At 31.4% G+C, this 19,831-nt stretch overlaps 1 protein-coding gene across 1 annotated transcript; it reads right to left on the bottom strand.

Moving 5' to 3' along the window:
- Positions 1-473: 473 nt before the first annotated feature.
- LOC131846772 (uncharacterized) lies at positions 474-12,069 on the bottom strand. The gene is made up of 8 exons (XM_059196166.1): positions 11,891-12,069; positions 8,249-8,422; positions 6,326-6,412; positions 4,900-5,100; positions 2,735-3,004; positions 2,112-2,454; positions 1,511-1,767; positions 474-1,254 (listed from the first exon to the last, which is right to left on the bottom strand). Exons 2-8 carry the CDS (start codon positions 8,405-8,407, stop codon positions 922-924), a joined length of 1,650 nt encoding a protein of 549 aa, XP_059052149.1. The 5' UTR covers positions 8,408-8,422; positions 11,891-12,069; the 3' UTR covers positions 474-921.
- Between the last annotated feature and the right edge of the window lie 7,762 nt (positions 12,070-19,831).

The raw sequence follows: 19,831 nt of genomic DNA, 5'->3' as shown, positions 1-19,831 counted from the left end.
AATACTAGAACACTAGCTGTGCCCGCGGTTACACTCGTGTGAAATTTATAGCCTATATGTTATTCTGATGTATAAGCTATATTACTATAAAGTTTCATCCAAATCCGTTCAGTAGTTTTTGCGCGAAAGAGTAACAAATATTCATCCATACTCACAAACTATCGCGTTCATAATATTAAGGATTAGATTGAAAGATTTCAGCAGGATTATAAAAATGTAACTAACGAAATAGAAATATATATTTTACTTTGCGATTGCTTACTTATGGTCTTATAGCCAAAAACGTGAAATGAAACATGACATATTATTGTAAAATATTTTTATTATATAAAAAACGTATGTTATATTGGAGAACAAACTTAAATTAAATTGACAACAAAACTATATTTAGAGAACCTGACAAATATATGATTAAGTTAATGTCTCAAAACAGAACCATTGCTTTTGGTGGCGAATGCCCTTGCTTAGGCTGCTCTCTTCAATGATATCTGATTTATTAATTGTTATATTATGGTTTTAATTGTTAAATAAAATACTGACAGTCAACATAATTAACAATGATTTTTCAGTTTCATTTAATAGAATAATAATACCTTGGAAATATTTTATTAGTCCTACTTCTTATGTTGTAATATTCGAATAGGTAGTAGGTACCTAATAACCGATGGATAGGATTTAGACCTTTCAGATGTTTCATTGATGACATATTGAAACCACTCTACAACCGAGTCATACAAGCAAACCATTATGCCACAGTACAATAGACAAAGTCTTCCTTCGGTTGCAAAAACTCTTGACCAAATCGATTGACGTTCGACGGAGCCTCTGGCGCGCCAGGTGAGTCTTTTTGGGATTACAACACTGTGATACCGGCATTATTGCCACAAGTGTTGCAATACCATTCAGGTCTTGTGTAGCAACTTAGGGAAGAGGATGGAAGGTGAGCTCTGTTTGTGAGTGTGCGAACAACAAGTTCAATTGAGAATCTAATCCTACATTGAAAACTTTTACAAGTTTTGCTACAGAACTTCCAGACTCTTTACGCAGGAGTGCTACCCCTGACACCTTCATCAGATGTACTTCAGAGTCCACAGACCCTCCGCCTGTTGTCGCCAGTTTCACGTGACAGGTGACATCCACGTGCACGTACTTCTCCACAGTCTTTCCGCGTTTGTTGGGTACATCTACAAATACTGTCTTCTCTTCAACTTGTGGTAAATCAGCTCGGAACACGCTTGCTTCTCCCAAAAGACCCTGTAACAACAACAATATTTCTATACTGACCTTGTAGTGTAAATTACGTTATAAACACTTGACATATGACAGGAACTGCCAAGGTTTTTGGCAAAAGACCAACGTGAAATGCAATTAGAAATTAACCTCTGCCAAAATTGTATTGAATCATCACGTGCGAGTAAACAAAACGACATCTGTCTGACTATTCATTATAGTCATTGCGTCTTACTATTGTAATTTATATACTAATGGATGTAATTTGTATGCTGCTTACCCCGTTTCCGGTAATAGTGAATTTCATGCCAGGATGTATGGCTCGAGTCTCTATGCCCATACCCTCTGGGTGTGAGTCTGACCAAAAGTAGTTGTCAGGAGAGTTTAGGCTGTCAGACTTGAAGGTAATGCGTTTGCCGTAACCCATGCCGACAGATTGCAGTAACAGGCTGCGGCCTTCGAAAAGATGGCGCCGACTGCCAGCAGGCCTCACGCGGTAATGGAAGCCAGGGATGATACGTGGATCAACATATGTTCCTACAAATAAAAATTTCATATTCAATAATCGAATCTATTCGATCTGTCAATAGTTTCATTTAATATGGACAAATTAAAATTTATTACTTTTATTAGATTTTTTTGTTAGGAAAGTTAGAGGTATAATAAATTAATTGTACTCGCAGGTTTTATAATTTTAATAATTACAAGTCCTAATAAAATAATAGACTATACCTGTTCTAAAGGTATATGTTTCTTTAATTTATTGTTTATTACATTAACAGAAATTTCGTTATTAGCACTTTCTCTTGATACAATTAAAATTTATTTCCTTATGTGACATAATTTACAGATACATTCAAAACATATGCGAGTTAAATTACCTATAACGGGAAGCTCATATTTCTCGAGACCAACAACACAGTATTGGCATGGAATGTCTTTGATGTCGCCTCCGTTGACTGTGATCCTTCTGGACGAAGATTCAATGCCTGACCTAAGTTCGTATCCTTTCCTCAATTGTTTGATACCAATAGCAACGTTTACCACCCTCTCTATTACCGCGTTGCCTCGTCCTTTCTTGAGAATAGCAATACCAGTGACTGGGACTAGTTTTGTAGCACCATCATTCTCATACCACTCAACTTTGCATAGTGTATTGATCTTCACTTTTTTAACAATTGCTCCATCATCGTAAATTTTTTGATCCAGTTCAATTTGGTTTTTCTGTTAAGAAAATTATAGATACTCTTTAATCGTCTAAGATTAAAAACAAATTATTAAGAATATGGTTTTAAATTAAGAGTGACTATATATTCTATTCGCAAGGATATATAAGATTTGACTATATAGCAAATTTTGAGATAATATATGTATTTGGTAGATTTAAATTTAAAGTAAGATTTTTCCTAACACATTAATTTCAAATATAAATATGCAAATAGACACACTTTCCTAAATATGTCAATCTATTCGTCAAGAACCTGGAACCTATGAATAATCTTACCTGCTGTTGTACGACTTCCAAAATTCCTTGTGGTTCATGATTAGCATCATAGATAGTAAACTTGTCTCCGATGGAAATAGCCTCTATTTCAAACACAAATCCTTCCGGCCTGGAGTCAGTCCAGAAATAATTGTTATTCTCATTGAGTGTGCAATCATGGGGCTCGAAGGTGATTCGTCGTGCATATCCTCGACCAATTGATTGTAGAGTAAGGGCCTTTCCATCAAATAAATACCTCGGCTTCACTGATAATGGAGCAGCATCTAGAGCCTGAAATATAATATTACAATATAACACACAGTTCGGTATAAAACGCTTCACTATAAATTTATTTATCACTTTACAATCAATCAATCAATTTTAACAGATCGAATACTGTGAATTTTTTAATTATTTTCAATATAATGAATCAGAAATAAATAAAAAAATCAGTTCTTAAATTTAATTTTGAAAACACAAATGTTTTGAATTGTGATCAATGCTATGACTATTTTATTGGCGAATTTTATGTTCAATGATATTTAATAAACAATGAGCATAACAACACGAAATGAACTGATGCGGTGGATAATAATCATAACAACATCACATTTTCTCTTTTATATGAATATTATGGCATGACGCCCTTATGAATGATACTTATGGTTTACCTATTTTGAACATTACATGCTCCCAGCCAGTATGTCACTTTCGACCTGTCGGGTCACGGCAAGCAATCTTGAGGTTTGTATTCAATGCCGATCTGGGCGAGGTTCTGAAAAACTGGACGATCCACATACCATCGCCTATACGACAAGTGCACACAAATAGTGGCCATATATACGTGTTAACAGTGTTGGTCGTTGATGATAATTTCACTCTGGAAATGTCAGCAACGGACACCGCTATTCACTCGACTAACCCACTACTCAAATCTAAACAATTTGCATCTGTACCTGAACTGCTAGCGATCGTTTTTAGGTTGTAAGAAATGACTTTGGACCCATTTTAAGACCGTTAACTTTAAACAATCAGAGTTTCGTCAATATCATCTTGAAATATTACCACTACCATAGTTGTATGGACATTTTAAACAGTAATCCTACTCGTATGTATAACAACATACGAATAGGATACAATGTCCTAGAAACATAGTAGATTTTTTTTATTAACAATAATTAACGTTGTTACTAGGTATAAGAAGCCCTTCTGATTTACATGTACTAACTCTATGTCAAATAGGAGTATTCCATAACCAAGATATATATTGATTATGTAACCAAGAGATGGAATAGATCATATGATCTCACTATTAAGTATATACTTAAGTATATACTAGTATTACTGCATTAAATACATTTTTCTTGTTTTGACGTAAGTTAATATTTTTTTATATAAATCGCTTGTAATTATATTGCTTTGATACTTTGCGAATAACCTTTTGTCACTACTATAGCTATATTAAATTGCAATACAAATAAAATTGTTGTACATTCTGTTATAATTAAATTTAAAATATGTTATATTTTTAAGAGTATTCGCATAGTCCATGAATGTTTTTGTAAGATAATGAAAAACTCACCATCCTCTAGATCCTGAAAAGGATAAAATCTTACAAAAATATTCTGTTAATTAACCACAAACGACTTCGTTTTAAATATCTATAAAAATACAGTTTCATTTAAGATATAACATCAAAGTTCAATTACAAAATTTGCCTTTCAATACAAGTAAAGTAAAAAGTACAAGAGTAATTGTTGATAGCAAGTCCAAACTCAGTTCACACCTAGGTATATCGTTATTTTGTGCGTAGCTGTCTCTTTCACAGTTCAGGTCAGTTTAATAATTTTGCCCGAAATCTTATATGGATCTTCGTAGTTTTTCTTTTCGTATCCCATGTATGTAAATACCACGTTGATGAACAAAAGCGTAGTTTGTTATATACAAATTCGTCGATGACTTAAGCCAACACTGAACATCTGATAAGGTATAGTCGTATTTTTTATAATATTTTGTGTAAAGGTAAAAATTATACCTATATGAAATGTGGAAGATTGCATATTAAGTTATCTGAATGCAATCTTCAACACTTCTGTTTAAAACCAACACGACTATACCCCATAGCCCTGCGATATGATACGAGAGTTGCGACATCGTTAAGTTTTAAATTAAATTACTCGTCTCACCTGCATCGGTCTAACTTTATATCTGAAGCCGGTTCTGACACGGGGGTCGATGTACACCCCGATAACCGGCATCTGGTGCGGACCCAGTGGCGGTACTCGGTAGACCGCGGGCACATCTCCTAAAGTGCTGGCATCGAGTAACACCTCCTTATCCCTCGAATTATTACTCCAGTAACGTTGGCAGGGCGCTTCGTACACATCCTATAAAAATATGATGATCCAAATATGCGGTCAGTGATTCACGTTTGAGCGTAAATTACGCCTACCCACATTTCTTTTACTCACTTCTTTAAAATCTACAAAAAAATTTTCATATTCCTCGTAAACAACTTTATCTAACATTGCCATTGAAAATATATGTATATAGTATAATAAAATAGAATAAACAGTGACCGGTCTAGTGAGCGCTGAAGCACAGAATAAAGAAAGCTCGTCTAAACAACTCATCAAGGAAGAACTATACATATTGTATATATGTATCCTACGCGTCATCTTATTGCCTATCGATCTTGCCAAGAGAAAATGTAGAGATAAATGTAGCATTAAGTGTGTAACTTATGTGCATTTCATTTAAAATATATTATTGAATAACAAATATTGGATTAATATGGGATGGGGTTTCTTTAAAAACTACAAAATATAAATGAAGTCGTGTTTTTAAATGTATGTATGTATGTATAACAATAAACATTGCGTCTTTGAAATTGGCGTTCACATTTCAATTGAAGCAATTGATATTAAGTACTTTGTAAGCATCACGTAGACTAGTGTATAATATAATACGCTACAGATGCAATAAATGCTCTGACTGAGCATCAATTTCCAATTGCCTTCATGATTTGATGATTGCGGCAAATAGCTGGAGCAAAGTTCGTTTTTATATTGACATGTTTACATTGATAGTTCTATTTCAAAGCGTTTGTATATATTTCTCTAGAAAATTTTGCTGGCATTGGAAAAATGTTCCATTACTTATTTGAATTGTGTTCTATAAATACTAAATTCAAATTAGGTACATCATAGAAATTCTTCATAAAGACAATTTTAATTTTTGTAACCTTTTAAAAATATAATTAATGAATGTTATTGACCTTAACTCTTTTAATAGAATAGTGAATCTGTGAATCACAACAACGGTAATATTACAGAAGACAATCAAGTGTACTGATTGGCTCCCGATTCTACTAGAACATTCACATAATTCAGTATAACCGTTATCACATATCGTATTGTTTTTATGTCGTCTAGACACGAGAATATGACTCGCGATATAGATAACATAACAGTCGGTGGGGGTGTGACGCTACATGATTCTGTGATTAATAAACATATCAAGAAACAATCATAACTTCCTTGTACTTCCAAAACACGTGAGATAAATATTTATTCAGTGAAATGACTTTTCGGACAATAATATTGTACTTACAGCCACTTCCAATCCATGAACCTCTTCACTGTCACTCTCATAGTCGTTGGCTGTGGGTGCCAATGCTTTTGAAGATCCCTCCGTCTTCTAATAACAAATAACATTACATTTTACACAACAAACTTTAATATAGGTACTAGATAAGCTTTAACATTTATTCCGTGTTGAAGCAATAAATTATTGCTATCCGTTATTTACTATATTATGACGTAGTACTATGTCAAACCTACTCGTCTGGAATATTCTAGAATCAACAAAGTATATATCTTATCTTTAATCATGTTGACTCCAATAGCGAATAAAGAGTAAGTATAATAAAGATACTGAAATGAGGCTACATCTTCCAATAATCCTTGACTTACTCAACTCATTTCTATTATTAAAAGAATTGCGATTATTTTATTTTCGTTGAAACTCGCTGTTAGGTATTAATCATTTCATACTTACTTCTTGTCTGCGATAAAAGTAATTTACATATAATAATCAATTTTATGTCGTTGTGGCAATAAATGCATTTGAACTGAAAAATAACAACGCACGCGTTGTTGTATCATGACGGAACCATAAAATAGCTATTTGTACGGCTATTTCTACTATACTACACCCACACGGAAGCTGTCTAACTAAACTCCCGTGCAGTTCCATAGAAAATAATATTAAATCTTAGCAGTTCATTTCTGACATCCATCCGTTATTTTGTTTCATTCATGTCATATCTCCTTCAAATGTCCCGACAGCTATTACACCAATTATTTATCATTTCCCAAAATAAAATATAGATATTTGCTTTAATATATCCTATCTATCTGTATGGGAAATTTACAGAATTAGAAGTATGCCATTCAGACCTCAGCAATGGTAATTCATGTGTATCACGGGTGTCACATGATAACGTGATGTCATGGTGCTGTTCATGTACGGGTATATTGTTTCTTACCATAAATTTGCTTGTTTGCCATTCTAGTTATATAACAATAATATAAAAATAACAACCCAACGGTGTCTTACATGTGCACATACAATTTGTATTTGGTCTGATATATTGCTGATAAAACATTTTATATTAGTCCAATTTTAAATACTAGCGATATTGTAATATATTTAAACACAGCTGTCACGTAACAAGAAACCGATTGTATTGCTTACATAATTATAAATAAAATATCATATTCGTTTCCTGCTATCGAGCATGAACGATGGCTATTTGAGGAAGGACATTTTTTCAGCGAGGTCAATATACTGACCTCGTCGTATCGAGATTATAACTTAAAATTGACAAAAATACATCGAAACATTCTGTTAACGCTATTTTTAAAATATATCGACCTATATTTGTAATAAGAGTTGTTTATTACTGTAATCATTTAAAGATAATTTTTCTCATAAGGGCGCTACCAACTGTTGTAAATGATTGTGTTAATTGCTCTATGCATTTTGAATTTCGATGAAATATTTTATTCCAATTAAAAATATTTTTTTCTAAATTTCGAAGGAAATCTTTTACGTGGTTTTTATTTTCCTTATATAATTTATGCCGGAAACGTGATGATATAACGCATCAAATTATATCTTAGGTATTTATAAGAAATGTCAAAGCAGGATTTAAATCCTATTCAACTGCTAAACTAAATGTAAATCTTATTAATACCATTCAGACATCTATGTCTGTGTAATATAATAAATATTGTACCTAATATAAATAGCAAAACCATACAACAAAAATATGCAAATAATTCCTAATTACTCCAGCAGAGATATTTTTAAGTCCTTTTCTACTTTTTTTTATAGATTCCATTAATAGGCAATTATATTGTTTAAAAAAACTTTAAAAGCAGACAAATTAACTCGATCAATCCCCATTTATAATAAATATAAACCTAATATTATATATATATATTAGTGTATAAGGCTGTATTAATTCACCTGCACGTAAGATAATGTTTCTTCTACAAGCGCTGGTTCCTCATTCAATGCGGAAGCTGTAGAAGTTCCCGCGAGACGAGCGCGGGTCAAACTCCAGAGACGCTGGAGAGCCAATGGGGTTTCCTCGGCTTGCATCTCCATAGTTTGGCTGGCGAGCATTGTTTGTTTTCAGTACTGTGAAATATTATTAAGTTATAGACATAAAACAAAAATCATCCACTTCAAATTTATGGCATCGTACTTTATTTAGTTTTTAAACTACTTTGAACACTTCATTTGCCAAATTATTTAGTTCTTAATATAGCTAAACAACGAGAATATTCTATAGAAATATTGGTTTCCTAGAACGGCAGAAAATTAGCACGACGTCGAATCAGAAGTAACCGTATCGACTGCTTCGTCGAATTGTGGAAATCTTTTACATTTAGCAAATATACGATATACCTAATACTATAAAACGTATTGAGAATATACTCAATCAGTCAATTTGATGTTATATTGTTGTTACTGTTTTCAAAGAAGAAGACTGTTACTATGATTAACATAAAGAGAATGAATAAAAACTCACTACGATAAATAAATTAGAACAGATATAGAAATCCATACAGTAAGTATCGATTTATCGTAGCGTGTATAGTCGACATAAATCATTGTGTTTAAATTAAACGGCATGCGTGCGTAAAGCAACCAATAGTACCTAAATACAAATATTGTGACATTTATAACTTTTCTTTACAATTTTCACGAAAAGAATATACATATACATTCAGTTAATATATCGACTATATCCGAATTAGAAATTTTCTTTAACCGTTTTGAATAATGGAATATAATTCACATTTTTAATAAAAAATCGGGAAAAACCATACAATCGCCTATTCATAATGTTATATCGAAAATATCACATTGTTTTCTCTGTAATGAACTGCAAATGCAGTAAATTTTAAAAATATATGACGTATTGTAGAGTAATATTTTTAATACACATTTATATGATATTATGAGATTTTGTATGTTTTAAGGAAAGTAAACACCAAAACCATTATACCGAAATCTTTTGGCTATTTGCGTATATAATATAGGTACTTACTATATTTTTTGTATTTATTTACCAAATTACATACAATACAATATAGTTATCCAGATACGTATATCAATTTATATTTCATCAAATATCGATTTTTCGATCAAATCGATCGTCGAAATCGAATCGATTTGATTCGTGTGTGGCATTACAAAGTCCATTCGAAGATTAATAAGAATTCAAAAAAATAAAATGTAGAAAACTTACACAGAAAATATAATTTAAATTTTTATAGTTATTAACAGTTATACTATGTAGGTATTGTAAGCTATTCCAGAGTGGCAACTCTTGTATATTATCATTTTGTCTGTGGTTTTCACATACGAGTACTACCTATATGTTAATTACACAGCTCAATAAATAGATATACATATTACTTACAGTTGTACAGTAACACTAAAATAACTGGTACAGTGATTGCCAACTTTAAGGAAATTGTACAATTTATGAATTGTTATGTTAGTCAGCTATTGTTTTTATTTCTACCCATTTCTGTATTTATCGTATGTATCCAAATACAATGTCTTATGTTTTGGTGCCCATTCTAAACCGATGACGTATTATTGAAACAGTTGATTTAAACCACTTTTATATAAATTGTTCTTTGCCAATGGAATATTCCACTTATGTCATATTGCGAATGTACATATCTATGCACTTTTCCTCAAATGTTTTATAATGATGATATCTTTTTACAATTACAGTTATTCTATTTTTTATTTGTACTACCTGCTATGGAAGATGTGAGTCACAGTAAAATTAGGTATATTCAGGTAGACATTTTTTTTCCAAAATCCGCCCATTACTTGTCAAATACCTTCGGGAACAACCGAAATCATGAACATGGAGTGTGCATCTTAATGTATATTTATTTTCTAGACTTGCCATAGTGGTATTTGAAGATATTTTGTAATATATACATATCATATCATAGAGTTTTAACAAAACTCCTCCGAAACGGCTGGACTGATTCTTACTAAATTTTGTGCCTATATTCATTAGGTCTGAGATTAGGATCTAAACGTATTCGTTCATACCCCTAAGTGATATTTCACCAACATTTGATACCCAAATTTAGTTTTTTTTATTATTTATATTATTTACATTTTTTATTATACCTACGACATTATGACAAAATAACGATTGCCAAATCAGATTGTATACCCATAAATAAAATACAATAAACAAAAACGCAAACATTTTATATCAACAAGAGACATTTTTCTTTTATTCCTATGTTATTTTACCTATATGAATAGAAAATAGTCACATTCACCCAAAAAAACTAAGTTGAGATGTAAATAAAATAACAAAAATTTACAAACCCAACAACTAACTTTTTGTAATCTGTTGAATGCAATCAACGTGGGAGAGGGCAACCCAATAACATTAATTATGTAATATTGTATGATCAAATAGGAATATTGTCAAAAGTGACAAAGAAATTAAATAAATTTTAAAATATCGTTATAAAATATTAATTCATTTTTAATATCTTTATATATTTTGTATAGTACAGGCATAATAACTTGAACATAGTTTATGACTCTATATTATTAATGAAGTGACACTCTTACGCCATCTCTTGAATTTATAAGTTCCCAACCAACAGAACGCAGTCTTTTTGATTAGGGACTATCCCTATCCACCATTTTGAAATTCCTTGGATCAACGAGTCAACGTCATACGACTACTTGTATGCTATTTTATAACTAGTTATTTATAAAGAATTAAATAAATCTTATTCGAATTATATTTTTCTAAATCATTATAATATTATAAGTTACATGAATAGTGCTTTCAATGTAGGTAGTAATATTGGACCTCAATAATTTATATGTAGGTAATTGTTTTTACGGTGAAAGAAGCGTTTTAAACTTTTTAGCAGAAATTTAATCATAGATGTAAGTAGTAGTAAGTAGTTAAGTTAGTAAATTAGATTATTCAATTCAATAGACAGGAATCCGAGTGAATATAAAATTGCCTAATATTATGAAAATTATTTAAAAACAAGTACCTAGTTATATAGTTTAACTAGCTGTAACTAGAACTGGTAAATTGTAACTCACAGATTTTATATATGCTAGGTCCTTTATTTCTATATTACTAAATTATCTAATATAAGTATACATAGCTAAAATAACTAAAATAGCTAAATTATTAATTATACTAAAAAGTTTATGTGATTATTTATAATGCTGCGAATCAAAATATAACTAATTGATTAAGTGGAAAGTGAAATGACGTAGATTCGATTGACCTAGAGATGAGAGAGAAAGCGTAGAAACCACTGCACTTAAAATTGTCGGCCATTTTGCCGAGATAGCTCCGATCGCAATTTTTAGAACATACCATAATGAAGTCGATACCTCATCGATATTATAAATAAAAAATTTTTGGTAGCAGTATTTACGTTTAAAAATAAACTTATTTACTGAAACACAATATTTATCCATAGATCACACATACTAACGGATAATAATCAGCCGTATATTCCTGAAACTTTTACTTAAAGATGAGTATAAAAATTGGATTCTGTAATTTTTAGGGACACTTACCTATATTAAAGTTAATAATATTATAAAGCTACTTGCTTTAGCAGCTCTCGATTTTTCTCAAAAAGAGATTTTCACAAACAGATAATTCAGAAAGTGTGGTCACAACTATTGCAGCGAACTAAGCTACGATACTTGAAGATTGGGTAACCGTTGCAGTGGGCCGCACGAACTAAACTGAGGGTTAATTCAATGTGGATGTATTTTAAATCAACGGCACTCCTCAGCTAAACAGCGAAGTCTCGTTGAGGAACAGGATGGCGTTATGTGACAGAAGGGTGTGGAAATGAGACAGATATAAAACACGCACCGGCCGCGTGCACCGCTAGACATTTACACACACAACAAAATACGTTACGCACGCGTAGAGGCTATCGATACGTCGGGATACGTCGTTTCAACGTCACTGCCCCCTTTTCAGAGCAAAGTTCAGACAATATGTTAAGTAACAAATTGATAAAGTTTGCTGAAACTTTTTGACCAAATCATGACATCGACGGGACTTACACATACCCGTTCCTGCTACCATACTTATCTTACTAATATTATAAACGCGGAAGTTTGTAAATGGATGGATGCAGAGTTATATCAGTATAATGCAGAGTTATAAATTTCACGCGGGTGAAACTGCGACCACAGCTAGTAGTATATATGTTTGTAACCAATATGTAAGTATTTATGATATATCAAAATTATCACTACAATTTAAGTAAGTGTATTGTAATACAAAATACAATTACCCACATTTCTATTATCTATGAAGTACTTACCTACCTTAGTAATCCGAATTAAGCTATGATGAGCTAGTTACTATTTTACGCGATAAAGATATATGATTAACTTATTTGTATCATCTGTTCAGAAATTTCAGTGGTAAGTAACTAAAATTAAAAATAGTTTTCCAAAATTTTGTAATATAAATTAACTAAAGATAAAAAACAATAGCATGGCATAAAATATAAGTAGCTACAAATACCTTGTTAATGGTTGTAAAGACGGGAAACTATAAATAATCACCCATATTCAAGATTCACAAATTTCGTTTATTCATATAACGAAAATACCACGCTGCGTCAACGAAAATATATTCTGCCGTGGTGATTCAGAAAATAGAAGTTACAAAAGTCGATGCACCGAGTTAAATAAAGACGGCTGACATATAGGTAGGCTAGATCATTGTTATATTATTTTATATGTATGTATGTAATGATTGTATTTACGTTTCATTGTAAATGTTACATTTTAGCTAATACAAAGTAGTTAACCCAAGGATATCAATGTACCATGTTAGCTCAACTTTCACGTGATCTTCCTAGGAAACCATCATGGTTAATGCGATGAATTTGTCACGGTAGTTTAACTATCCTGAACGCCCCGCCAGCGTATACCGTTACAGCGGGCGGATGCACCATTCTATTATCATCCATTATAGACATGAAGAGCCTAAGTTTACTTATACAGATTACAATTAAATACCAAAATATTAGTCACATCACATATCAATTAGGCCATAGTAATTTCTCCTAATTAATGATATTTTCTTATTGTATAAAAACACACGATAAATCATATCGCATACAATGTTGAAGTGACTAATCCAATATTTTATTTCCTTGTTCCATTATCCACACGTAAAATACGACGAAACTGATGCCTTACTCATTGAAAATAATAATAAGTGATTAAACTACTTAAATATATGTCCGATAATACAGGCCTACCTACCACGTAACATAATTTCAGATAAAATATTCCAGTATTTCCGTGTCTTCCAAATAAAATCCGTAAACTGATTAAGTAATGTTTATTTTCCATCTTATTTGATAACAATGCGTCAAGCAGATATATCCTAGAATGTTATCACATTCTGTATCTAAAGTAATAATACAATTAAAATATTTAATCATTGTTAATTAAAAGATTATACATGACAAGCGAAATGTTATTAAATCATTCGTTTCTACATAGTTGTGATGAGATAAAGTTTAGTGTTTGTCGAAGACTAAGATCCTAATTGTTTTTGTGATAACAGTGGAATCAAATATTAGATTAGAAATATTGCGTTTTACAGACACGAGCCAAATCTGGGGAATTAACTCTAAATTTACTATATTTAGGTTAAGTATTCATTTGCATTAAGTAGATTTGAAACTATATTAAACAATTTTAATTTATTTATATTGTCTTGTAGCCCAACAGATTTAAATGCTGAAATAGTAATGGACCAGCCAAAGAACTAACAAAACGATAAGGATGAACATGGAGTGCCGATCCCGTACAGGAATAGCTATACCTACATCGCAATTCCGAGCTAGAAAGAGCGACGATCTTAATCTTTCTCAGTTAGTAGTACCTCAGTGTCTAGATGACACTGAGGTACTACTAACTGAGAAAGAAACTTCAGTCGCCAAGCACAAGCAGCTTTCTTTGTAAGCTGTGTGTGGGAAATTGCAGGATAAAAGCCATAATATCTTATTTCTCTGGATGTAACGTGATGTCCGTAGTACAATTCGCTCAACAAACTGTTTACAATTCCAATTACAAAATAAATATATGGAATGACGGCTTTTCTCATTGGCCAGTAACCATTGGTAGGTGATAGAAAGAGGACACAATCAGATCATGGCAAAGAAAATCAGGCAACGTGGAGGTTACTAGCAATGGAACTAGTTCACATTTCTAACAATCCCTTCCTATACCAAATTAGAACTCTACGATTTAGAAGATTGGTAGAAGAGGGGAATTGTAGAATCAAAAAACTATAAACACTCTTAATATTTTAGCAAAAACAGATGGAAAAACTTCCATAATAACAGAAATACTCATTAATACAAATGTTTATATTGTGCTGGAATCAAACTCACGACCATCGGAAGGTGTCTGTGCTAATCCGCCAGAATACCGAGATAGCATAGTGTACATTTAATAAAAATAAAACAATTTGTACGTACATGAAAGATATATGAGAAACTATTATTGAGGACACTTTATTAACGCAAGGATTGTAAAAATGTTTATTTGTTTCTCTGGACTCATTTAAAACGTCTTAACGTGTTGTTTTCACTAATCTCTAATGGTAAAATTCAGTATATTTATTATTCCAATCAGTTTTGTTTGTACAAATATATGGATAGAGATTCTAAGCTAGTATATAAACAATGTTGATAATGCATTCCTTAGGTACAAATAATTACAATAAATTAAAATTGTAGAGTCCCTGAATTATAAACTAAGATACGAATGTTTTCCTTGAAAAGAATAGTCGACAGATCCGGAAGTCGATCAGATTACCCGCAACTATATTGGTCTCACTGCTGTCCATACACAAAATGACACCCACTCAGTTCGTGGTAGTCAATGTTTATCAAACACAACTCTGAAATAATAAAGTCTCTGAAAGTTGTGATTAATATTATAATTAGTAATACCTATTTTTGTATGTATAATGTTTATTTCTTAATTAGACAATTTTAATATCTAATAATCAGATTGTTTTTTTATTTGAAACTGTTTGAAAATGGTAAACAAATTGACGCCCACTTTAAGAAAAATAGGAACTGCTCTAAAAAATTATCAACTAAATTAGTTGCTCTAGAAATTATAAAAACTTTAATAATAATAACATTTTATTGGTTATATCACAGATAACATAATATTACAGTTATATTCACAAAGTTCTGTTCACATTTACTTGTATTTACTGTCAGTTATGTTAAAACTCAGATTAATTTTCCAAAAATAAAATATTAATAATGTTTTTAATGCATAAAACTTACTCTATGATTATTGTTTACTTAAGAGCTACCAAAAAAATATATTTCGTATTTAATTGCTACAATGTCAAATAGGCAATTTCTGACAATACTATTCAAAGAAAAAATAATAAGAATGTATGAAATTACTTATCAATTTTATTATTTCTTTAAACTTCCTTAATCATCTTTAATCTGGTTTTAAAATGTGATTTCAACCATTCAATGTAGTTTATTTGTGTTGTTATCATACCTTTGATAACACATTATATAACACAAATTCACTTCTATAACATCAAAAATACATCGTCATTTCGTAATTTTTACGTCTGCGAACATTAGATGAATAAATATTTATACATCCATCTACCGATACATATTGATCTTATTCAACTGGATAAAAATACAAAACCAGTAAAAACCAGTTCAATTTACGATTTCGAGAGTTGAACGGGTGTATGTATATTAAATTCTTATCATTATTTGCTAGTGACTTGACCGGTGACCCAAACTCTGCGCAATTATGAATTATCAATGTTCTTTTGCATAATAACAAATTCTGCATGGTACCTATACTTGTAATTAAATATTTTTTTATTTATATTTTGGAGACGGAAAAATATTCACTGCTTGTTATTTTAAAGTGTTTCTAAATTCAAAATTAACAAAACATGGATTAAATTAAAGAGAATTACCTAGATGGAAATGAAGTAGATGATGACGCGTAGTTATTTACTAAAACAATTTAGTCTTCAGAAACAACTTTAATCCATATACTGTGTTGACTTTAATCCAGAATCACCAAAATTAATTCCATTCTGCCAAAATGTCTCTACATTTTTAGGTGGGCTGCCAGTACGTATTACATTGCAATTAGGTAAATAAAAAAAACCTAATAAGAGTTACATTAGATCATTTTACATTGCTGGCTAATTAATATTACAATCCAATACGTATATTGTAAATGCACAATCGACCTGACTGTCGGTTACAATTGTACAGATAAACTAATGAACCTACCGAGATAGTTTGAAATATTTAGATGTCGTAGGGTATCTGTTGTTTTTTAATATTTCACGCAGCTGTGGTAGCTGGCGGATGTATAATTTTAATTAGGTCTTGACCTTTTCTACCTATAAAACTGATTAGTCGGTGTAGGTACCTACATGATTAATGACATGATATGAAGTAAAATTAATACAAAAATTACACAATATTTAGCAAACCGATGGAGTTGTCACTAAATAGGTAATGAGATCAATAAATTATAGCCAAACATACCTATATATATAATAGGTGTATGTAATTATTGATTAATAGGAAACGAATGTAATACCTACATCTTTCTTTTTCGTCGGTTAAAACAATAATTTTCCATTATGTTGTGTTTAGCTACGAACAAACATGAGAATCCTTATAAAATTTATTAAGATATCAAGCCAATATAGACAAATTAAAAAATATAGGTATCTACAAGACTTATTTAAATAGCCTGACAAAAAATTGTATAAAATTTACGAAGGTCTTGTGTAATGTAGAAGACACATACACAAGAAAATACAGTCAAATATAAACTTCCTTCATTTATAAGAAACAAATTAAGTTGCTCGCGGAAAACGTTTTATTTTCATTATGCACTCCACAATGACCTATGAATGTACAAACTGAGATGATTGATCTAGACTTTACAGCACAAGATGTGCTGTAAAGTCCCTATATTTTATATGTGTAATTATTGTTTATATTCAAATATATAAATTCGTATTTGAATACGTATTACCTATAACTATATATATTTCCGATATAGAAACATTTTCTTATATGATATTTTACCTACTCAAAAGTTTAAATTTGGGTAGGTAACTCCACCGCAAAACTTGAAATAAATACCTACTTTTTATGTTAATTATTATTTTGTAAGTGTTATTTTATATATTTACCTTGCAAGCATTTTTACTGTTAAGTCTGAAGAACGAAGTATGTCAATGAATCTACAATAATTCAGTAGCTGAACACCTTAGTCCTCAAGAATAACAACAACGAGTGTCGTAGCTGTTTCTGTAATACTATTCGATGTTATTCAACTCTAGCTCTTACCAACTACGCCTGTTTTTTTAAAATAAAGTAGTCTATGTCCTCGTATTTCTCTAATTTATTTATTTTACTTCGAAGTATACATATTCTACACTACTTTGTAAAAAGTCGCCTTCGTGAATACCTCAGTTAGGAGAGAAAGATATTGTTAGCAATGTAAAGTAACTACTCCATCGCTAACAATGTACTAAGTCAGATAGACCTCCACGCGGTTCCCCCTGGAAACCATCGTGACCAGTTCCTTGTGAATTTGAAACGATGGGCAAACTGACCTGACCTCATGCTCATATCATCCTCCACTGGTCCCCTGCCAGCGTAAACCGTTAGCGCAGGCGGATGCACTATCACATTATCATAGCTAAAAAAAATACCTCAGCCTCGTCTATTTCAACCACCAAGCTGGGTTTGTAATATTTTTCGATTAAAGTTTGTGAAATTACAAGATATGAAATGTTAGTACTCCAGAATGGCATTTCATGAACAGTATCTCGGACGGCAATTGATGTCCATAATACTGTTCTTATATATAAGACTCGCAGTTTCCTTGAAATTCTAATGACAAACAGACGCGCATTTATACTATATTTTACTTTTATTAGTATGGAAGCTGTTGATTATATCTACGTACGAAAACCATTATTATTTCTATATCATGTCACAGTATTTTGATTTGAGCATTCATGTAAATTTCAATAAGTACGTAGGTACCTACATACGTAGTTTGCCATATAAAAAGTGATAACCCCAACAACACGCCAAGAATCGAAAATATTCCATTCATTAGTGTATTTGTTTAATCATGACAGGCGAGATAATGTACTTATTACAGCTTTTCGCGACAAACACTACCTACTGAAATAGTGACAAATTTATTAGACACTATTTGTCAGTTTGTTAGACCTTTCATCAGGAGCTTATGTCGTGACATACGATCTAAAAACCTGAGATCATATATTAAAAGTAACTCACTGAAAATATAAATCATTAAATTTAATTGTGTAGGTTTTCAATATCTCGTTTATGATATTACTTCACAAGTGGTAAAAATTATAAATAACAAATGACATATAGGATTAAGTGCCCTCTGGGCAGAGAGTGTGCAAAATCATGTTGGATACCGTAGTCACAGAGGTAAACAGGTTTATATTAATTAATCACTTAAAATTTTCAGTACAGGGTTTATTCTGACGTCACAAATGCAAAACGTTTTCAATTGTATGAAGAGATTATTACATTTTAGGACTGTAATCGTCCTGTTGTGTAATTACAGTTCCGAGTAATAAAAGCGATCACGCGCTCCTACGTTCTATTATTTTATTAAGTATTCATTCAATAATCTTAATATTTTCGTAACACCACTTTTACCTAACTACCTATGTCTAGTTATTAAAGCCTCCTATTAAGCATAAAAATGCGTCAAGAGACTCGAATCCTTCATAGCTTACAGAAGTCGTTTAACTACGTATTATCATATTTTAACTATAAATATTTTGTTATATATATATATATATATATATATATATATATATATATATTATATATATAAGTATTACGGAATATATCTGTAATTACAAGAAATAAAATTACCAGTAAAGAAAATTCCGTTACTAATTGTTGTTGAAAAATGTAAATACCTAATATCGTTTAGTACGTATACCTGGTATATTTATAAACCGATGGCTATAAATAGGTAATGTCCATAATAATATTGATTACCAACTAATAAATTATTCTTTCCTACTTATTAAGGCGTGTTCGGTTTCTGTTACCAAAAGCACTTTAGATACAAATGATTATAGTAGTTAGGTACCTACTAGAACGGGATGGACTTATCATATTAAGTAGTTTACATTGCAATTTATGTATAAGAAGCTGTTAACTACGGGTTAACCTGCGTTAATCTGTATGTCCCGATACCGTTGGAATTTTTAAAATATTTCTCGGATACATATTCTATAATTTTTTTTAGAGCACATGGAACAAAGGAGCTTACGGTGCACCTGATGATAAGTCATTACCGCCGCCCATGAGCACCCGCTAAACCAGGGAAATTGCAAGTGCGTTGCCGACCTTTTAAGAAGGAATTAGCTCTTTTCTT

Source organism: Achroia grisella, unplaced genomic scaffold (assembly GCF_030625045.1).
Source record: "Achroia grisella isolate CSIRO2021 unplaced genomic scaffold, CSIRO_AGI_Agris_v1 utg512, whole genome shotgun sequence".
NCBI lineage: Eukaryota > Metazoa > Arthropoda > Insecta > Lepidoptera > Pyralidae > Achroia > Achroia grisella.
Note: the sequence above shows the minus strand (reverse complement) of the source record. Positions and strands in the feature narration are given on the sequence as shown.